General features: G+C 37.4%; 1 protein-coding gene across 1 annotated transcript in view; it reads left to right on the top strand.

The window, feature by feature from the left end:
* Cntnap2 (contactin associated protein 2) overlaps nucleotides 1–23,903 on the top strand; it is a 2,081,518-nt gene that overhangs the window by 857,520 nt on the left and 1,200,095 nt on the right. The window contains exon 5 of the mRNA XM_042273149.2: nucleotides 20,517–20,720. Within this exon, the coding sequence (XP_042129083.1) occupies nucleotides 20,517–20,720 (204 nt within the window). The remainder of the gene's footprint in view (nucleotides 1–20,516; nucleotides 20,721–23,903) is intronic.

Here is a 23,903-nt window from a genome sequence, read left to right as displayed (position 1 = left end):
TGCTACTTTTTTTACTCCTCATTCTTTTTTTAAATTTAATTTAATTTTATTTTACAATATAATTTAGTTCTACATTTCAGCCACAGATTCCCTTGTTCTCCCCCTTCCCGCACCCTCCCCTTTCCCCCAGTACACCCCCATTCCCACATCCTACAGGGCAAAGACTCCCCCAAGGATTGAGATCAACCTGGTAGACTCAGTCCAGGCAGATCCAGTCCCCTCCTCCCATGCTGAGCCAAGCATCCCTGCATAAGCCCCAGGTTTCAAACAGCCAGCTCATGCACTGAGCACAGCACCAGGTCCTACTGCCTGGATGCCTCCCAAACAGATCAAGCCAATCAACTGTCTCACCCATTCAGAGGGCCTGATCCAGTTGGGAGGGGGGGCCCTCAGCCACTGGTTCATAGTTCACGTGTTTCCATTCGTTTAGCTAGTTGTCCCTGTGCTTTATCCAACCTTGGTCTCAACAATTCACGCTCATATAAACCCTCCTCTTTCTCACCAACTGGACTCCTGGAGCTCCACCCAGGGCCTACTCCTCATTGTTTTAAAAGATTTGTTCATATTACTTTTAAGTTATGTTTGTTTTTGTGCATGGGTATGTGCAGATGAGTGCAGGTGCCTGGAAAGCTCAGAAGAAGGCAACATGTGTTTTGTAGCTGGAGTTACAGGTGAGCTGTTTAACATGGGTGTTGAGAACCGAATTCAAGTCCTCTGGAAGAGCAACATGAGCTATTAACTGTGGGGCCATCCCTTAAGCCCCTTGCTGCTTATTTTTATCTCCAATACTCTCTGGCCTCTTCTTACTCACTGACAAGAGCTACTGTCACACGTCTTGCACATGGCACCGGATTTGCCTTTCTCCATTTGCTTAAGAAGTGAAAACATTTAAAATAATTACATTCTTTCCAATGTGTGCTTCATAATTAAGGAAACTGACACTTTCCCCCCATTGGTGTAGAGTGGATAGATTGCTGTACATTTAAGATTCCACCTCTGTTTCAGAACATACTTTAAAGAATTATGCAAATAAGGGGAATAACCCTCAAAATGCCCACTCTTTCACCAAATCATATCCAGTTGACTTTCTACGAAAGAGTTAATCATGCTGTTGTGTCAAATATCTGATTCCTCATTAATTAAACCAGAACAAATTCAATATTTTTTTATTCAGCAGATTAACCAAAATTCACTATGTTCACAATTTATATTCACCCTGTAAACTACATATGCATTAAACATTTCCATCTGGAGCCCTGATGATTGTTTTTCTCCCATCTCATGCTTGATAAGCTGTTACTGATTAGAAAGGGAATTCAGAAGCTGCTGAAAGCAGGATTTTTTTTTTTTTTTAAAGCTCTACCACCTTGGTGTCCTTTACCTCTTAACAGATTTTGCTTGATGTCTGCAGGCTTCCTTCTGGCTGTGATCCAGCAAGCTGAAAGTCCCTTGACCATTGTGGTTCACATTTCACAACCTTAATCTACGCCTTCTCCATCACCCCCAAGCACACACAGATTTCCTTCATTTCAAAAAGCAATGCTACCTAATCTATTCATAAAATACTATCCTCTGTATTACCTGCCTCATGTGGCTTGATCTTAAACTTCAATTTACTCTGTGCTATGCTCTGTAATAAACCATAACAAGCATACTTTGATGCACAATATAGTCTAAGACTTACTTCATTTAATTCTTAATATATTGTGAGGCAGGTGTTGTAAACTTTTCCTACCATTCTCTGGTTGATAAAATTGAAGCTACAGGGATTTTTAAGGGCATCCTCAAGATCAAAGATCCCAGAAGCTTCAGAACTCAGCCTGAGTACAGATACTCTGATGCTCGGGCCAAGACCACCAGACATCACACCATGGTCCTAAAAAAATACTAATCTGAGTTTTCCCTCTCAGGTGGTGGGACTTGCTCTTGATACATAGCACCAGGAAGGAAGTTACTTTGAAAATAGCTCTGAAGAACACACACAACACACACTGCCACCTCGAGTTAATAGATAGGGTTCATTGAAAAGACAGAATGTTGAAGATAGCCTTTGTGACACCGAGAATAAAAACATTATATCAAGTGCACAAGACACACAGGTGGTAGCTTTGAAACATCAGCATGTGTCTGTCATTTACAGTAAAGACATGGTGGTCACCAGCACTGTATTATCTTAGTTCTTTGCCCCCACCCCACCCCTACAAACTGGAGATACAGAATACTCAGTAATTCAAGGTCATCTTACCCCATGGAAACAAAGGAACAATTATTTGAGGTAAACACATCAGTTTCTCTGAACTGAAATAGATTACATCTTTGTACGGTATATTGGTATTACACGCCTCACTCATGTGCACCTGCAGCACTCAGCCTGATATAAAGGAGGAACTTAATAAATGTAGATGAAGTGAATAAATTAAATAATCAATAAGTTAATTATGCATGTATGAAAGAATAGAAAAAAACACCATTGTTTTAAAGTGGGCTTCCTATAATCAACAAATGGAATTTAAAAACCTATGTATGGTATACAAAGCCACATCTATTTTTCTTCTAAAAGTACACTATTTAAGTAGGTGTTTTTGGGTTTTCAAAAACACTTTTGCTGAAGAAGCTTGCTGAATGTCACAACCCATTTGAGGATTCCCTTACTTCCTAGTAATATCCTCTTTGTCTACTTTTGCTACAGTTATATAAAAAAAATGCAATAGGTAAGAGTTACTAAAACCATAATATTTGTACAGCTAGAATACATAAAGACTCTTTTACTTGGAAGAAAGGAAAATTCCATCTCAATGTGTAGTCCGTGTTGTCCTTGAACTCAAGATCTGCCTTCCTAGTCTCTCAGAGTGCTGTGATAATAGACATTCATCATTGTGTCCAACTCAGGGAGTCTCTTCATTAAAGACAATTTTACACTGTGTCATCTGTCCAGCTTTTTACAACTGATCAAAAACTGATTTTTAAATCCGTTTCATGTTTAATCATTTCATCAGTGTGTTACTTCCCATTGTGCCACTCAAAAACTCTTGTATCAGCTTCTCTGTGACCCAGCGATCCAGAGATATAAGTGATTGATTGCAATGAGCATCTCATTTGCAGCTACAACCCAGATGTCCTGTTTTCTGTAGAAATTACATAGTGCTCCTCCCCTTCCCACACACATACACAAAGCTTTCTAAACCCCATAGGTTTTGTTTTTCAAGATAATGTGCCCACAAATTGGAAATTCAATACTACTGATCAACCCTGAATCTATACGTACAAGTAGCATTATACAGACCGATCAGGTTGTACTTGCGTATTTAAGGAATAAATGTATGTAGCTGTCATTAATGAAAAAGAGGCCATAAATTTGAAGGGAGCAAGGAGTGATATATGTGAGGGTTTGGAGAGAGGAAAGGGAAGGGGGAAAGAGTGTAATTATATCATAATCTTAAAAAAATCAAAGAAATAATTTTTTTAGGAAAAGAAAATGTGTAGTTAGACACCAGAGCTTCTTTTCAACACGGTTAGAAATGGGAGAAAACCCACTGAGGTATGGCACCAAAAGTAGTTTCTTACTGGAAGTTCAGAGAGAAATTTATTAAAGCCTTTTGAACTCTAATACTAATCAATGGCTTAACTCAATGGGCAAAAAAAAAGGTAGTGGGGGCATTATTAAAGGGCATTTCATGAGAACACCATGAAAATATCAAATCACATTTTGACAGGAAAGAAAGGCCTTTCTTGGGGCTTAACAAATTTTGGAAGAGAAAGTTTTAACATTGAGAATGAGTTTAAAAGAAATCAGTATGTGTAAGGAAACAAGGAAGCAAGAGACACATCCAGCAAGGGATATAGTCAAACGAATAGGGAAAGACAGCCAAGCAATGCAACGAGAAAGTACACTCCCTTTGACAAAGCCCCGGTTAATATCCCTGTGGGCTTTCTCTCATAAAACACACAGTGATTTTCCAATTCCATCAGATTTGGGTTCTGTTGGAAACAACTGTTTTGCTCTTTAGGAGGAGAAAATGTTGTCAAAGAAGTAGGGAAAACCCTTTGAAAGGTGTAGTGGTATCAAAAAGCTGAGTTCATGTTTTAACTCTGCTATCCTCTTACGTAACTGTGACAACTGTGATTCTTGCCTGTGGTGTAAAGAGGTATTTCTTCATCTTAAAGTCTTTGGAATCTCAGCAAATTTAGTTATAAAATATAAAAACTGAAAGGCTGACAGTTGTAAACCTAGGCTTTAGGGTGGAGTTAACTAATTTGATAATTTAAAGTTACAAAAAATGGATCACAGTGAACATGTCATTCAAAACTAGAGGTTATGCTGGCGGGTTCTTGTACCTCAGTCTTCGTCATTTTCTGGGTAGCAAATTCACAAGCTATCAAGAAATGAAGGGTGCTGGGATGGCAGTGTGTATAAAATCCCAGAGGATGGATTTGAATATATTCTTGAGAATGTTTGGACCTAGTGCCATCAGCTTTGCTCTGCAACCCCAGGTACCAAGAGGGGCCGTGGCAGGTCTCCAAATCCATGTGCCGCGAAATGGTATTCATTACAGTGAGCAGTGAAGACAGAGCAGTCCAAATTACATCTGTTTCCCTGCACTTTATTTCTTTGTACTTTTCTCCCTTCTCATTTGTGAGAAAATAAGCTGCATCCGGAGAGTCAGCAAAAGTATGAACAATAAAGTTACCTATACAGTAAGCAAGATGCCTCAATTCATCCCAAATCCCTAATGTTACGGTACAAACCTGATTCTGTTCTCTCAGGTCTGAGTGAGGGTGCATTAGAACCCATAGAATTTCATGTCAGTTAAGCTAAGAAGTAACTCATGATGAGAGTAACAACTAATGGAAGTCTGCTTGTGCTGTGCAGGTAGTGTGTTCTGAGCTGTGTGTTGATTCTCTACAGAGTTCTCTAGAGAGCACTATATTTAGCAGAGCTTTGTAATTCTCAAAGGTCATAGGGTGGCCAAGTCACAAAACAAAACCTTGAAAAACTTAACTAAATCTCTCTGTCAACTCTGAACTACTGGGAACCAAGGTCTGTAGCAGGGAAAATACAGCATCTTGCTCTTCAGTGTGATCCTGATTTCAAAAAGAAAGATAGAAAAGCAAGTATGATATGAGTCTCTGATATTTATAAAAATAGCTGTGCTGTGTGCTAGGTTGCTTATGCAAAAAGGGAAAGCCACTTGACAGGAGTGATTCATTCGTTTTATAACTGTTTAATGCCACAGCTCCATTCTCACTAGCCCCAGGTAACGGGCACAGAATGTCTTCTTTAATTCACTTAGATTAATTTTTCCATGTTTGAGAATTAAAATAATTTATCTTCCAAAATTTATGTCTATTTTAATCATAAGACTCTATGAATATATTTAATATATTCATACTTATAAATCATTTATTAGACCACTCATAAGAACTGCAACATAAAAAAGGTTTAACGTTTGTATTCTCCTTGAAAAAAAAAAGTCATGTGGTATTTAGAATATATTTTGCACTCAAATTTATAAATTGTGGCTGTCTTAGTTTCTTTTCCTATTACTATGATAAAATCATCTGACTAAAGCAAATTAAGTAATAAAGGATTTATTCTGCTCAAAATTCCCACGCACAAGAATGGTGGGAAACTCACAGCAGCAGGAGCTTGAGGCAGCTGGTCACATGGCATCCACAGTCAAGAACGAGGAAGTACTAGCATTCATTGCTCAGCTTGCTTTCTCCATTTTCTATTTTATACAAGCCAGAATAACCTGCTTAGGGAACCATCTCACACTAATTCAAATCATTAAGATAATCCCTTGTGGGTTTACCCAGGGGCCCATCCCCCAGGGTATTCCAGACTCAGTCAAGTGAAGCAGTGAACACTGACATCCAAAGTGACATTTGAAAAAAATATTTCAATGTCAGTGAGTTTGATGTTTTAAAATTGACTTTATGGAAGTCCAATTGATAAGGTGTTGAAATAGTGATGGAATGTGAGGAAATAGAGAAGAAATTCTCTGAAATTTTGAATTATACCACTTTGAAATTCAACTTAAAACCCCCAAATCAAATATGTGCTCAGTTCTTTGTACACTTGGTCAGGTTACTCTGAGAATAAAGGACAATAACCTTGGGAGCTCAGAGGGAGCTAAGGATTATGTTTTCCTTTCCCTCATTTCACAGGCTCTTGGAGGGAATTGGTTTTGTAGGGGTGAACTGGCCTTGGTGAGAGCCAGGTTACCAGCTCACAGCAGGGCTCCTCTGCAGCTCTTGGAGTGAGTAGGATGCTACTAACTTAAGGGTCATGAGACCATCATTTTAATTTCTGACAAATTTTCTACCTCAGCACAGCATTTATACCAAGAAAGAAGACACATGCTGTGCTTCTGGGTCTACATTAACAGAAACTTGATCATTGACATTTTAAAGACTTTACCACTCTACTATAAATGGCATGTGTAATGGAATTAAATCTGTCATGGCTTGGGAAGTGTATAAATTGCTAGGATTGACCTAAACTGCAAAAAAAGCCATCAAATTTAGAAAATAAGATGTGCAGACACTGTACAAAAATGTGTCCTATTTGCAAATTCAGTCTCTTTCCTAATAACATCCCAAAACACTTCACTAAAATTAATATGGATTTGTGGTATTTTTTGCTCTTATATGATCTGAATCTCTATTCTTGAAGCTACAGAATTCTGCAACATCATCAGTGGATTTCCAATTTCTCTGATAGGGCAGGTTTTTATTTTTCTTCCTTGATTTGTGGCAGAAAAAGACATTCACAATATAAACTATACAAAAGAATATCTAAAATTCTTAAATTATTAGGTGTTAACTTCCAATTATATGTCATCTTAAATTAATTTAGGGCTTTGAGAAGCTACAGATTAATGTTCTATTTCTAAAAGACTCAATAAAAATCTGTGTTTTCATGTTGAAATCTTAGCACACAATATATTTAATAAAGTCACAAATAGTAAACAATAATAAAATAATTAACTAAGTAAAAGAACATTTTGTACCCTCCCTCACAAAAAATAAAACTCAGAGGATGTAACTTGTGTTCTGTGATTCTCTGAGCACCTGAGATTTTATACATACATGTATAACTAAAACTAGATTTCTTGTTTGTAAAGTAATTAATGAATTTAAAAATGGAATATACAATCCATATACTTATATGGCAGTAACTACATAAAAAATGGGGGATTTGAGGTTATAAGCTAAGCTTCAGGGCACATGGACTAAAATGTGTGTCCAGACGTGGGTATAAATAAATGGAATAACAGTGACATTTTACTCTTTTATATAATATTGGTTTTCGTAGCCCAGGCTATCTTCAAAGTTGCTAGTTAGCCAAGGATGAACTGAAACTTCTGGTCCTCTTGACTGCAACACCATAACTAGATCACATGATGCTAAGAACCAAACCCATGGGTCCCTGCATTCTAGGAGAGCACTCTACCAAATGAGCAACATGGCTGCACCATTCCATACATTTATGAAGAAAATCACAGATGTTTGATCGTGATCTTCAAGGCTCATTTAAATATCTTATTATGTTTTCATTAAGATTTCTGTGGCACTTGAGATGGTTCTGTAGTCCCCATTTAAAAACAACTGTTTGAAATGTTCACTGTTCACTGTCGCCACATGTAAAGAGACACACACACACACATGAATCTGCCAGTACAGACCCAAGCCTAGGCTTTCAGGGGAAACACATGATCGGGTTCCTAAGAGCATCAGGTCACTACGTGTTTATCTACCAATCAATGTGTCACATGGTCTTAAAGGTACCTTACATAGTCTCCATTGTGCTTCATTTCCATTGAATGAGATGAACAAGTGCTGAACTCAGGGTGAATAAAGCATATGTAGCACAAACTATAAGACCATCACAGCTTTCTCGTGATGAGAAGTTCCCACCAGACCTCTCCCACATGAGATGTAGGTATCTTGAACAATCAGAACAATCACTCTATTCCCCTCCAGAAAGCACAGGGTTGTCTAAAGTGTCGTGTTGAATAGATCATAGGAAGCACCCTCTTGGTAGTGCAAGAGCTGAAACCTGGCTACAGAGCCTGGCCTTTTTCATCTCCTATGGGATACATCTTGGATGACCCAATTTTTTGCAACTCTGCACACAGATGCTGGCATGATATTAATGTTGTTTTAGTAGTTATGAACAATTTCTTCAGCAAGTAAGTAAATCTGAGGATCCAGACCAGAGCATAATAAATAATTGGATATATCTGGTAGTTATTCTCTTAGTTCAGGTTGTAATAAGTAGCAAAATACTACAGAACAAAGATGGCATATAACATGTTTCTAACATTTGCCAGCCTGAGAAGTCCTAGCCAAGAACTTAGGAGGCTGGCTAGCTGAGACATTACCAATTCATAGGTGTCATCTCATTGTGTTTTCATGTAGTGAAAGGACCAAGGAACTCTGAGGCCCTTGTGTGAACACTGATGCCAATCATGAGGGTTATATGCTGATGACCTAATTGCCTTCCAGAGCCCTCACCTCTTGAAGTTATCACATCAGTTTTTAGCTTTATGCAACAATATTTTGTAAGGATCACAAAAATCAGAGCATTCTCTCCTCAGCATCCCCAGTTCACACCCTTCTCATATGCAAAATGCATTCATCCCATCCCAGCAATTTCAAAAGTCTTAATTAAACTCTAGCATTAACTTTAAATTTTAAATCCTATATTTCAAACTGGTAACTAAGTCAAGTTATGTGCAAGACTCAAGATATGATTTCTCCTGAAAACAAAACAAAACAAAACAAAATGGTCTTCTGTAACATTCAAATAACACCAGCATTACTGTATGCCTTCAGTAGTTACAAATGAATAAAGATTGTCCCCTTACCAAGCTTAGCACATCCCACACACTCTCGATTCTCCACTCTGGTCAAAGATTTTAGCCATTATACCAGTTTCTTTTCCATGGTGATAGATAATCAGAAAGAAGTATCTCTGTTACCCAGATCTGATTCAAAACTGAAAGGCGAGGGAGACACCTCCACAAAGCTACATGATTTTAGGAAGCCAACAATTTGCCCAAGTTGCCCGTCTCCTTTGCAAGCTAAAGTTGTAAGGTCTATTTCAGGAACACCAATTTATTTTATCCTTGTTGGGGCTGGTTCTCTGGTCAAGTGGCAGGAACATTACTTGTTTGTAGAAATAAATTAATTCAACCTGCTCACCAGGGCCCATGTGAGTATGCAGGTGTTACAGAGTAATGGACAGCAACCAAGTTCATAGTGAATCAGCTTTTCTCTAGTGCCCAAGCCACTGAAGTGTGAGGATGACCAGGCCGTAGAGAACCATTTAGAGCTTTGACAGGCAGGACAGAGCCCACTCTGGCAGATAGGAGAGAGCACATTATTTCAAAGCATGTGTGCATTATGAGCTTCCTTCGTCCTATTTTATGCTTGAGGTAAGTTCCACCCAAAGGTATATGAAATCAAACCACACATAAACGTAGTGCTGATGTACAACACCATAGAAACAAGTCCACAACACACTGAACATATGTTCAGTCCCTCGCAGAGAGGAGTAAATTGTATCAACTCATTTAGTTTTCAAGAAAATAGAAGAAAAAAGCTTAAGATTGTTCACTAGTTAATTCTTATATATTGCAATGGTTTCATGAAAATTTGTGGGAGTTGTTTGTGCATACCAATTGGGACAGTATCAAGATTATAATTTTAAAGGGGTAAGCTTTGTTTAATTGTTGTTGTTTATTTTTTTATAGTTTTGACACCATGACAGCCTAGAGCACAGGAATATGGGTTAGCTAAACAAGGGATAAATCTCTAAAATTCTGTTTACCAATTAAGACAGTTAAGTGAATTAAAATATTTAAAATTTTTAAATTTAAAGATTATTATGGTTATTATTATTTATTAATTTGTGTAGAGGGTCCTAGAACAACATTGCAGAGTTAGTTCTCATTCTACTTTTTTGTTGGTTCTAGGAACAGAATTCAAGGTGCCGGATAAGCACCTTTACACAGCAAGCCATTTTACCCACAGAGCCATCAATGGCCTGTATTTAGTGCTTTGGAGAGTAAATTCTGACCTTCATTAAGGGTATATTCTATTCCATTAAGCCTTTGTAGTACTGAGTTTATTCAACACTCAGACTAACTATTACTGGAAATACTCATTTGAAATTCTTTAGTTCTTAAGAATGAAGAATTTTATCATACTGAAATTCTGAGCAGGAGAAAAGGCATCAGCAGAAAGCTGTGCACTCTCACAGCTGTCCTGGGCATCACTTGAGTTATGGATCAGTGTGGTCATTGTTCACATTCATAGAGTTCAGCTTCTTCATTGCTGAATTTTGCTGTCTCTTCCTGTGTCCCATCTCCCACCATTCCCAGGAGGCTTGTGTTTACCTCTCTAAGATACAAACCTGAGCATGCTCCTTCTGCTTCAGATGCCATGATTGCACCCATAGGCAAACATTTTCCATAGGTAGCATGAGGTCTTCTGCAACCTCACCTGTAACACATGAGACTTTTGTACTAAAGTCATGTAGAACTGAGCTCTTCAAAACAATTGGCATGTTATTTTCCTCTATCTGCTTTAGCTCATCTATACTTGAATTCTTTTTTTAATACACAATGAATCTCATTTCTTACTTCTTTCTTAAAATTTACCCCTTTTAAAGTGGGAGAGATGGCTCAGCAGTTAATGTTATTTGTTGTTACTCTAGAGGACTGAAGTTTGGTTCCTAGCACCCACAGGGAGCACCTAATAACTTCCTGTAATTCCAGCACCAGGGAAACTGACACTTTCTTCTGGCCTCCACTGGCACCTGCAAAATGAGGCAGGCATGCATATCCATGTTCACACAAATAAAATAAATCTTCAAAAAACACATTTTTCTCAACAGTCCCAAGTAAACCCTAAGGTTGTATGTGTGCATGCCCAAGATATTTCAGTGAATGCTAGTTTTTAAGGAGATATCTAATGGTGGTTTCTGAAAATTTACTTTAAAAGACTTATTTGCAGATCTGTGAAGTATCTTGCCAACAACTCCAAGGTTCTTTTTTTATTTCATCAAAACTTGCATTTTTCTCTTTTTTTTTCCCTACAAATTATGAGATTTTTCTATAAATGCTATTTTTAAAATGTTGAAGAAGAAATGTGAACTAGAGTAAGGTCAGCCTGGTATGACTGGATATATTACACTTAAAAGACAGTTTATTATTCCCTGTTTCCCAAGAGGAGGGTGCAAACTTCAACACTGGGTCAGTTGAAACAGGGCTACAGTGATTCAACAGCCCTGTCAGCGTATAATATGACTTACAGAGTTCCTTATAGTTTCCATAGAAATGAGTAAGGACTGAAGGCAGACATGAATTTGGCTAGACGGAATATTTCCAGTGGGCTCTAGTGCCTTGGAGTTGTACCTAGTTGTCAGGCACCTGATCTTGAGATAATTATGGAAGGTGGATAGTGGCTCAGAACATGTGCTTTCAATAAAAATGGCATGTGGGTTGCAAATCCTCCAGGAATGTTTTGCATTTGGGGTGTGTGCTTGAAGACTTATCTAACTCCAGGAAGAGTGGTTCTCCAGGATCAGCCAGACCTCCATGTCAAAGCACTAGAATGAGGACACTTAGACAGCGAATTGGAAGCGAACCACTAACACATCAAGAAATATCTAGAGAGGCTACCACTGGACTCCATTCCTTCTTTCCATCTCTCCTCTTTTGTTAATAGGAAGTATTGATGTTTTCCTCAACATTAATGATATTCTATGGTAATAATGCCTCAAAACAAGTTTCATTGCTCCATTTCTCCAGAATCCTATCTTTCCATCTACAGCATTAAGATTTAGATGATGGTATTGAGAGTGATCTTTTAAATGGAACTAGTAACATTTTAGGAAAAACAACCCCAAGCGCATGCTAGGAGTCCTTTGAATCAAAAGGGGCTCTGAGAATCTACCTGATGCCTGCTTCATACATTGATTTTGTGACCTTTAATTGGAGCTCACAATCTAGACAATCTTTTCCTGGCAGAAACATAGACTTTTGCAGAGTCAACGCTGCAAAAATTCTTTTTGCTGAGCAGTAACGTTAGCACAGAAAAAGCAACTCCAATTTGTTTGTCTTTTTGATTTACAAAAATATAATGAAATATATCTTCCATCTGGATTTTCTACAAATGAAAATTTTGCTAATTTTCAGAAAGTTCATATTACTTATGCATTATGAGATGCATTAGAGTTATAATATTCTTAGAAAAAGGATTGTTCTGCTTTCCAGGTGTCCTATGAGTTGCTAGTGGTGGGAGAGAAAGTAGGAGGTGGTATCTATAACAATGTACATGCATGTGAATGACCATTTTAGAAAGCAGAGGGCAATTTGAGTTTCTTTTTTATTTTTAATATTGAATAATGGAATTTTGGTAATGTGATTTCAAAATTTACTAACATTTTTTCTGTGTCTAGTTTGGGTTCAATGAGCCAACCACATAATGAACTACTCATAAGTCATTGCACATTATAGATTTTCATGAAGTAAATCAATAATAATAAAATATATACAGGAACAAATCCATCTTTCCTCTGAATGTCAATAAATATTTAATCTTAATTTAGTCCAAAATAACTGTGTTAAAGGAATGTCTTAGTAACTTAATAACCGTGTTGAAAGATTATCTTAATAAGCTTGCCAACTTTAATCTCGCAACAAGTAAGTTTCTCTCCAATGCATTCAATTAAAAGAAAAATGTGTTATAATAAAACTCATGTACAAGTTAAATGTCTAAGCCTTTGAATTCTAAACAATTACTATATGAGCATAACTACTATAATTCATTTTAAACTATTTATATAGAAGCCTGCAGATACAATATTTAACCAAATACATATTCTTACATGATATTTAGAGCTACCTTAGAATATTAACTTCATAGAACCTTGTATGTAAGGATGTTTGTAAGGATGCAGGAACATAATGCAATTCTTATTTTGCCTTGATATTTCAAAGACACATTCTATTTAGATCAATTTAAGAAGAGCTTATTATGCTAAGAATGCAAAGTGTAATGATACAAGGTCTGTGCCTTAGAATGTAATACCCCCAGAGGAAATGGGACCATAGCAATATAGTTTCAGTACAACCTAAAGAGTGATGCCACGATTTCTGCAAGTTCTAATGGGACATCAGGCCAGCACTGTCTTATATAGACAAACTTTCTAGTAGGTGAGTTTTTTTCCAAGAGTTGGACAATGGCTGAAATGTAACCAAATGAAGACAACATGTCAATTCTGGTGGAGACTCCCACAACCTCAACCAGAGTTTCAGTTGGTTTAGTATCTTACCTTAGCACACAATGAGGAATGTGCTCTAAATATTGAGACAGTCGGTGAAGGCAAGAGTTGCTATAAAGATTTTACAATATACATTATGCAACTTAGATTTTCTTTTTCTTGGCAAAAGTGTTCATATCAGGAAAGTGTTTCCAGCTTCTAGAGAGACAATGCAAGGGTTAACAGGCAGGAGTATGGGAAGTATTCCTTTAAGTTTGCAAATACAATGTATATTACCAAGAATGAGGCAGCTGTATTATGATATATAAAGGTAATCTATGAATTTGAAACTTGAAAAGTGCTACATTGCCCAGGACTTGAAGTAGCTATAATATGAGATGGGGAAAATAGAGGACCTCAGAAAAGTTCTAGCTCTCCAGTTTAAGTGACTTGATATTATATACAAGAGCAAGGGCAAGGAAGCCCATACAAGGAATTACATACTTGACAAGTAGAGAAAGATATACACCAGGAATATCCGTGTGGATCAGTCTTCTAGGCAGTTGGGTATTGGAGTGTAAACTTTATAGAGAAGAGGGGACCAATGGTGAAAGAAAGAAGTATTTTCTATGTGACTCTGCAAGAGAAAAGAATCAGAGTAACAAAAGAGAAACTACATTTGAGGAATGAAAGGGAGGAAATACTCTCTGAATCAATAAAGGAGTGATAGAAGACCTAAATAATACCAAAACCAAACCCAAAAGTTAGGAAGAAGTGTAAAGCCATTTCAATTCTAGCCATTCTAGCTATGGCTCCTTATGGGAGGGAACCTGTATTCAATTACTAAGGTAAGCAGGAAAATGCAAATAAGACCAGTCATAAAATCAAACTACGGTGACTCTTATGCTCTGAAGATGGTACCCATTCTAGACCTCTCCAACACATGGAGCCTACATTCTCACAACACTCACTGCTATTTGGTACCTTTGCTTAGAACTTGGCATAGGCTGGCATGACTTGAACTTGGGAGCATATCATTGGGTGGAAGCAACTCAGTATATAGAAACTGCAGGCTGAGTGAGAGCTGTGCACATAGCTTCAACTTCCCTTGGGACTTTTTTGTGGCCTATGATCCATGAGCAAAACCTAATAAAGGACCTTCTCCACTATCCATGGAATTGTAGACTGTGCCAAGATCCCTGTCTTTCCTACATCAATGCATCAGGAACTGAGGGGACTCCTGTATAAGCACTGTAGATCTGTAACACAGTCATAACCCATAATAACAATTAAACAATACCAATGGAATCTAGTGTATGTTGCCTGGCCAATCTACAGCTTTGGTGCCCTGGCTGCTCACCAGAAATCCCAGACAACATGTGTCTCCAAGACCAAAGTAAGCATTCATTCATGCAGTTCAGATCCAGGAACTAACTTCATTGAATGTATGTAAGTGACAATTATACAGGTGTTCAGATATTGGAAAACAATAAAATAAAAAGGAAATAAAAAGTTTTGAAAGAAGTACAGTTATTTAGAAACATATCCTAATTTGAAGTATATCTATTAGCTATTTGAAAAAAACACTTTAATTATCCTGATTATTGATTTTCAGTTCAGTAGTTTTTCAGAAGAGAATGTATGAACAGTACCAGAATGTGGGCAGGTAGTGCAGCAAATGAATTCAAATTTCACTACAGAGAAATAAATCATAAAAAGAGAATCAGGGATATGAGAAATAAGATCCCAATCAATGAAATGAAAGATATGAAAGAGAGCCTTTTCAGAAGATCAGATTTAACTAAAGAAATACTTTTAGTAACTGGAGATAAAGCCATTGAATTAACATTGTCAACAAAATAGGAAAATAGGAACGGTGAGAGAGAAATAGGGAGAAAAAGTTAAAAGGATGAAGAAGGATTGTATAACATATGGGGCATTATCAAGTGTTCAAACACAAATTTTAAGAATTCGAAAAATAAAAAGAGGAAACACTGAAAATCTATTTCATTAAAGTTAAATAATGGCTTAAAATCTTCATCAAGTTGCAAGTAGACATAGGTATACAGACACAACTGAAAGAACCTCGGTTAGCATCAGCCAAAGTAGATAGTCACCAAAGCACAGGACAGTGAAACTGTCAAAAAATCATGGATAATGAAAAAACCTGGAAAACAGAAAGAGAAAAATATTAAGTCCTACAACTAATGGCCTATTCGAGTTGTACCATCACTCATGAAAAATAAATCTACAAGCCAAGACAAAATGGAAAATATATTAAAAGTGCTGAAAGAAAAGAAACAAACAGCCAAGAAATCCCAACTTATCTCCCAAGAAGACCATTACTATCATTTTTCCATCTAAATATTAGAAGAAATAAAGTCTATCCCAGATAAGCAGAAACTGAAGGGACTGACTTCCACTAGCTGGCACTCGACAAGAATCTTTACATAAACCCAGCACTAAGAAGGAAAAGAATGAAAACTGCTTCATTGTTCAAGATTCTTTAGGGAACCAGGATGTAGAAAATGGGCTACACTACAGGAAGCTGGTTAAGTCAATAATGGCTATCACACTTGAGAGGAAAGAACCAGGTAGACACTTAGGCCAATACACTGGAAGCCTCAGCAATTCCATCTGATACTGACGATCTGAAGGAACACGGTTAGAATTGTGTCAAGTCCACATGAAAAGCCACAGAGGCTAGAGTGAAACATCCATGGGTCTTGGATGCAGTGGCAGGAGCCCTCACTCAAGGTCGTTTCTTGATTCCATGCATTTCACACTTTCAACTACGTTATTCCCAACTCACATTGTGAACATGGCTAGAGCAGCCAGCAATAACCACGCAACAGCTTGAGTGCTATGCTCATATGGGATTTATCAGATCAAATTAATTAATCCATTGCTTTTTAATTCAACCTCACTCAAATCTTCGAGACATGGGCAAAATATAGACAAATCCTTTGCAAGATATAACACAAATGACTATTAGTCCAATTTCCAATAGGCATTGTTTTATCACCTGAAACTTCTTGAAGCTGCCCTTGACTATCCACATTTCTTTTAGCATTCTTGTCTTCTGAAGTCCCACTAAACTCATTCACTAAGTCCTGCCATCATCATTCTTAGCTGTTTCTAGCCAGAATCTCTAAACCTTTCTAAATTCCTCCCATAACCCATCTTGTATTTTTAAACTTTAGCTTTAGAAATGCATTTCAGCCGGGCGGTGGTGGCACATGCCTTTAGTCCCAGCACTGGGGAGGAAGAGCCAGGCAGATCTCTGTGAGTTCGAGGCCAGCCTGGGCTACAGAGTGAGTTCCAGGAAAGGCACAAAGCTACACAGAGAAACCCTGTCTCAAAACACCCCCACCAAATAAAAAAATTTGATTAAAAAAAAAAAAAAAGAAATGTATTTCAGGCTTTTGAAGTGACTTGGTCTTTATTTATTATGAATTCTAATATGATTATATATGTAGTTTTTCACACACAAATATTGTTATATATTAGTACATATAAACATAAATAATGTATAATATGTATATATAATATGCAATATTATATTCTCTATAGTATATACAACAACCCATGTTATTTTATATCTATATACATGTTTAATACACAAACTGTACATATATTATATTATACGTGTGTGTGTGTGTGTGTGTGTGTGTGTGTGTGTGTGTGTAATGTGTAGATTATGCTTCACTTTATATTAGATAGATGCATAGCTTGGTAGATAAAATATAAAAGTCTAACATTTGAACAAACTACTGATCATTAACAATACCTTATCTCTTTTTACCAGGATTTACACTCTACTTTTAATATGCATTATGTAATTTTGAAACAATATACTTATTTTGGGTAGAAATATATCCAAGGTATTTTAAAATAATATTCCAGTGCTCACATGGTAAACATTCTCCAGAACATCTTATACAAATTCAGAGAGTAAAAACCCACAGCCCAATTAACAAAACAAGAACGGCCTCATTGCACGAGGATTTGATGAGTTGGGCACACTCCCAGCTCCCTGAGTTATTGTTAGAAGCAAAATTGTGGAAACACTATGATTTGGCATTCACTTTTGAATAGCCATTATTGTTGTTCAGATTGCTTAAACAGTTCAACCACACATATTTAATCACTGCAGAAAAATCTTAATTTTAGGGAGTGTAAGTAATCAGAATCATAGAAAAAAAATCAGCTTGTCCTAAAATAAGCGCAACATATTATTAGACTTCAAGTGAATTTCTAATTTATTTTTCATAGGGAATAGAACTAATCTGTGGTGGGTGTTATTTGCATTATTATACAACATTCCAGACTCTTTTAAAGGAATATGATAGGTGTTTAAGTATAAATTACGTTACACAGATCATTGCAGGGAGTTTTATAATTTCCAAACTAGCTCTCCACTCACACTCACAAGAGAGTATGTGGATATTTCAAAAGAATTTAAACTATTCATAGAGGAACAGATTTGACTTTGTAATGTAGGAGGTCTGGCTTGAAGATCATTTTATCAGTTTTTCAGTTCACCACTAAGGACTTATTATAGGTAAAATGAGGCCGGGCAGTGTGAATAACTTCCCTTCATGATTTTTATCAATACTATAGGCCTGTCTGGAGGCAATAAACCACACCCATTCTCTCTGTCACACGTCCCCCTTGTGCTAAGTGTGAGGCAGGAAAGCATCCACATTTGCACCAATCACTCCTCTTTTCCTGGCACGGCATAGAGATTTCCACTTATATGAACATATAAAGGTAGAGATTTCTTGCCTCTATCTAGGCTGAAGGGACATTTGCTTCCTGCGATCTGAATGAGAAGCATTATATGTCACAATTAATATATATAGAAGGCATATAAAACAACGATGGCTCTATTATTCAATTGTCACTGATAGGAAGCTGGTGGCAAAATTACTCTCCAGAGGTCATAACTGACTCCCTTCTTATGCTTTTCATTTATCCACTTTTCAAGACAAAAAGGAATTTCTACCAACTGTGGGATTATAAATTCAACCTGAGCTCTGAATAGAATATCGGGTACCGTTTTTCTTGCCTTTATCTCTCATCATGGATGATGAAGTTATTGCCACTGGAATTCAGCTATGACAGTATGGATGATTAAGATCTAGTTTAATTGGCTTTGCAGTGTGAGTAGAAGCCAAGACTTAGTGATTGTTCCTTCACCCTCTATATTAATATAAACCCCTGTGATGCAGATGGTGGGAACAGGAGTCTGACGATTATGAAGGGCTTTTTATGGTCAACAGCACTGATTATAAGAAAACTAAAAGAACAAGCTGAAGTTTGGCTCTTGAAACTTTCAGTTAATTAATATGCCTCTAAGGATTTATTGTTTGAATGTGTGTAAGTGTTCTGATGTGTGTGCGTGTGTATGTTTGTGCTGTGAAAGCCAGAGGCCGAAGTCATGAATTTTCCTAAATCTCGTCCTTGTGTTTTTGAGATAGGATGTCGCTGAAACTGGAGTTCATAGCTTCAGCAAGGTTGGCTAAGCAGTAAGCTCTGGGCTTCCGCTATCTTGACCGTCTTGAGCTGACATTACAAGCTTGCCCCACCACAGCTGGCTTTTTATGTGCTTGCATGACAAGCACTTTATTCACTGAGACATCTCCTTAGCCCCTCTCTGAACTTGTAAAAACAGCATTGTTTCAACTCTGATTTAAAGGCATATGGGTGAAATCATCACCTTGGTGATTTTTAAAGCTATTGATGTGAAAGCTATTGATGACTTTATGGAAAACAGACCTTTAGTCTTCAATAATGTTAGAAACAGTTGCTGTTGTTCACTTTGTTGAGAACAAACAGCATAAGAGGTGGTACTCAAAAGGGGCTGGGCAGGAAGAGCAGCCCTCCCCTCCTCTGCCACCACATTGGGGACATAGCTGGTCAAATGGCTCACTCTAATTACTGCAAATCAAACTGCTCCCCGTGGTGCTGGAACTAAGCACATGCCAGAAAATCAGAATATGAAATGAGAAAACACTTCTCCAGTGAGCTTTCAACTCCCTCTTCTTCCCCCCCCCCCCCCCCCCCCCCCCCCCCCCCCCCGCTATCTTCCCATGGGAGTGTTTTAGGAAGAACTCCCATAACCTAAAGGCTGGCTTTGTACAGAACTGTGATTTTCAGGTACTAGAACAACCCAGTTTGACTAACTTTTCTGTAATTTCAAAATTAAAAGGTAACAGGCATGAGATTTTGAAAATATCTTCACAAAACATATCTTAAAAATAACAACTCCCCTGCTGGCAATAGAAATATTTGATCTACATTTTCATAATTCTCCCTAGAACCATTCCATCATGTGGAAACCCATTGCCCAGGCATGGACAGTACACATTCCTTTCTCACTCTTACTGCTGAACAAGTGACTAAATGACTATGGAAATGAGTAGCAATGATGAAGCAAGTGTAACACACGATCTGCACACTCCCTCAAGTCTGAAAATTCCAATGTGATCCCCTACATTCAAATTAGCTCTATTTCAGTCACAGTTACAGATGGTAACTCAGTATATCTAAGTTTAATTAGTAGAGCCTCAATCATTAACCCTGATTTCCCCACTCCAAATGCAAGGGACCAATATGGAGTCTGAGAGAGTTAGGTACTGGGAAATGGAGAGACAGTTTTCTGTAAGCATGTAGCCCCTGGTAAGTTGACTACTCTCCAGTAGAAGACCACACATTCAGGTACATTTGGTCAATATAAGTTGGTCTTGATGGAAAAAAAATTCACACACACACACACACACACACACACACACACACATACACACACACACACACAAGGTTGTATGTGTAGGAAAGGGGATTGGACATGGAAAGATTTGGGAGGTGGGGTGAATATTATCAAAGCATGTTGTATGAAACTCTCACAGGATTAATTAATTTCCTTTACTCTTTTTAACTAAATTATACATTTCCAAGTTGAAATTTCCATCATATTCATATTAACTGAGTTTGTATTGTAAATATAGTAATTGAAATAAAATTCTATATTGATAGATATAGTTATGATCATTCTTATCAAAACTTTCCAGTCAATATACTTTAGGATACATGGTAAACTAACAAAAAGAAAGAAAAAGCACAGGGATCCAACTTCTCAGGAAAACATTCAACTCCCATTTTCCTGAGTAGGCACTAGCTGGAAGTGGATGCTTAACTAAAGCTACCAGACTAATGAGGTGTTTCTCTCTCCTCTCAGGGGCTGACGTTATCAACTTTGATGGTCATGTTGTGTTACCCTACCGATTCAGAAACAAGAAGATGAAAACACTCAAAGATGTCATTGCTTTGAAATTCAAGACCTCGGAAAGTGAAGGAGTAATCTTGCATGGTGAAGGCCAGCAAGGGGATTATATTACTTTGGAATTGAAAAAAGCCAAGCTGGTCCTCAGTTTAAATCTAGGTTTGTTGTGATTCTCTATTATCTTTTTCCATCTTTAAAATATTTATAATGAAGGGGATGAAGAGATGACTCAGCATTTGAGAGCACTGGCTGCTCTTGCAGAGGACTCAGTTACAATTCCCAGCAATACATAATAGCTCACAAGTCTCATTCCTGGAATTCCAGTTCCAGGGGACCTGATGACATCTTTTGATCTTCATGGGCACCAGGCATGTACATGGTACACATGCATACATGTAGTCAAAGCACTAATACATATAAAATAAATAAATCCAAAGCATTTTAAATGTTACATAATCATTGAAATTATAATTCTAAGAGCTCACATTATATTGTCAATTATTTTTCATCTATAGTGGCAGATTATTTGTATACCTATTTCTGTTAGTCACCTTTTAATCACTGTGACAACATACCTAAAAAAATTACTTAAAAGAGGAAAGACTATTTTGATTCAGGTTTCAGATGATTCAATCTATAGTCACTGGACCCATACCTATGGTCTTTTGTTGAGGTAGAACGTGATGGAAGAAGTGCAGGGTGGAACATGTGTGCTTATGGGGGCCAAGAAACAGAGAGAGTAGAATAAGTTAGAAACAAGATAGACACTTCAGTGGCCCACTTTTTGTGACCTATTTCTTTCAACCAAGATCTACTCCTACTGCCTGTCACCCCTCAATATCACTACGAAATCATTATTTCAATGGTGAATTGACTGGTGCATCTATGAGGTTAAAGCAATCATCATCCAATCATTTTTCTAAACCTCATTAGCTGTCACCAAGGCTTTAACCAGCAACCCTTTGGGGAACACTTTAGATTCAACCCATAACATTACTCATTCAACAAAATGTTTGTTGAAGCACTTACACTATGTTCAGTATTATAGTAGTTGGTAGCATATATCAAAGAACAGAAAGACATTGTCTCATTAAGTTTGTGAACCACTCCAGTGAAATAAAAGTAAATGACAAGAAATTATGAGTGATAGAAGGAAATCAGTTTAGTACGTATGTATTATACTGAGCCCAAGTTTAAAAGCCTTTTTAAGAAGCCATAGGACCAATGTCAGAATGTATGAAAAACAAAAGCTACAATGTTCAAGACAAGATCTAAGTGGTGGAAAAAAAAAAAAACAGGGGAGAGAAGACTGCACAGGGAGGGACCATTGCAGACAGAGAGCTCGAATGCTTATGGAACAAAAAGCAAACTGTAGTGCATACATTCAGTGAATTTCAGAAAACGAGAGGAAGTCCAGGAAACGGAGACTGTTCAGGTTCTGTAGGATGCTACAGGTTCTGCATATCAAAAATTAACAGCTCCATGATGCTGACTTGGTAGGTGCACTGAGACTCTCATGGGAAGGACTGCCTAAGTCATCATGAGAGTTAAAGAAGACATCTTCATGGCTGGGGAGAGATGGCGCTGGCATCCAAGGAAAATTACCAGGGGAGATAAAGAGAAATGTATCCGAGAAATTATATTAGTGGTAAATTCAGCATAATCCGTGATGAGTTGTGTATGAAGCAAAAAGAAAAGAATAGGAATAAAGAATAATTCCCAGGATTTAGGCTCAGGCACTAAATGAATAGTTTGTGTCATTTTCAGAAATAGAAAATAAAAAAGGGCAGAAGGAATTGCAGGGATCAGTTGGGAGACAGCACTTTTGAGCTGCCTATTACATAAACAAAAGGTGTTTATATGGGGTCCATTGTAACATATCCGGGACAATGCACTATGGGGGCAACTAAACAGGAAGTGGAGAGTAGAGAAGTAAAGAGTTTGTAGTACCCCAGAAACCAAGGAAAGTGAAGTGACCAGTGCTATGTAACTCACCTCAGATGTCAGCTGGCAGGGAGACAGACAGGTGAACACTGGCTCTGTCCATATGGAGGTTACTGCTTACTCACTCTCTGAGGAATGGAGAGAACACTCTTATTGACTTATTTTATAAGTGGAGAAAGAGTAAAAGTTGTGGAAATAATATTTTAATTTGATCAGACTACTAAAGGAAGCAGAGGAATGAGATATTAGCGGGAGTTGAGACAACCCAAGGGGTTGTTACCTTGCGTGATTTTCCCACTACTTTTAAGTAAACAGAAACCGTGTCTGTTGGCTTGCTGATAACATAACTGAGACTCATATGGTGCCTAAGAAAATGTTCACAGCATTGGCAGTGACATTCAGAATCCCAGATTGACAAGACATTGACACTTCTTTCTCTTGTTTGGCTGTGTTCTGGGTTCTAGATAGTAGAACTCAAAGGCAACATGCAGTTCATGGATTTTAGTTTCTCTGTTGTAATAAGAATTCTACAAAAATAATAACTTAACAATAAATGAATGAACACACAACCCTCAAATAAATCAGTGTAAAGTAACTCCTCCACCATGGATAAAAGACTTGAAATAGCTTTTGGAAAAAAACAATGGAAAAGAAATTACTCTCATCACTGTTAGCGGAAGAAAATTTCCCTCAGCTTCCTAATGATGGCAGATGAACCTAATGTGTAACTGTTTTAGAATGTCTTTGAGTTGATATTTACATAGGAGCTAAGTGCTGGTAGTCAGAGCCTGTGAGATTTTCTATGGTAAAAAGTGGTAATAAGTCGAGGCCAGCCTGGTCTACAAAGTGAGTTGCAGGAAAGGCACAAAGCTACACAGAGAAACCCTGTCTCGAAAAAACAAAAAAACAAAACAACAACAACAACAAAAGAGTTCTACATTTCAGGTAATAATGGTATTGCAAGGCTCAATATAGTAATTCAACTCACTTGTATCCATCCCTGGGTATAGATCAAAAGACATGAAAATCCTGTCATTGGAAAAGACTGGGAGTGCAGAAACGTAATGTGTTGTCCAGAGTCAGGTGAAGGACAATGTTCTCTTAATTTTGCAGTGAGCTGCAGTGGGTGTGCTCTTTTATCCAGTGAGGCAGCAGCTTTGCAGCACAGTAAGAAGCAACTAGAATATTCAAGAAACATAACTAATATATCAAAGACTTCACATTAAATATATATATATACCTGAATATGTATACAGCATACATATGAATAATTAAATGGTTGTATATGGAAAAACATCTAGAAGGAAATAGATCAAACTATTTTTAGTGGAGAAAATAATTTGCATTTCACTTTACTTGTTTATTCTTCATAATATTCTTCATCTGTAATCATGAACA

Source organism: Peromyscus maniculatus, chromosome 3 (genome assembly GCF_049852395.1).
Source record: "Peromyscus maniculatus bairdii isolate BWxNUB_F1_BW_parent chromosome 3, HU_Pman_BW_mat_3.1, whole genome shotgun sequence".
Classification (NCBI taxonomy): Eukaryota; Metazoa; Chordata; class Mammalia; order Rodentia; family Cricetidae; genus Peromyscus; species Peromyscus maniculatus.
Note: the sequence above shows the minus strand (reverse complement) of the source record. Positions and strands in the feature narration are given on the sequence as shown.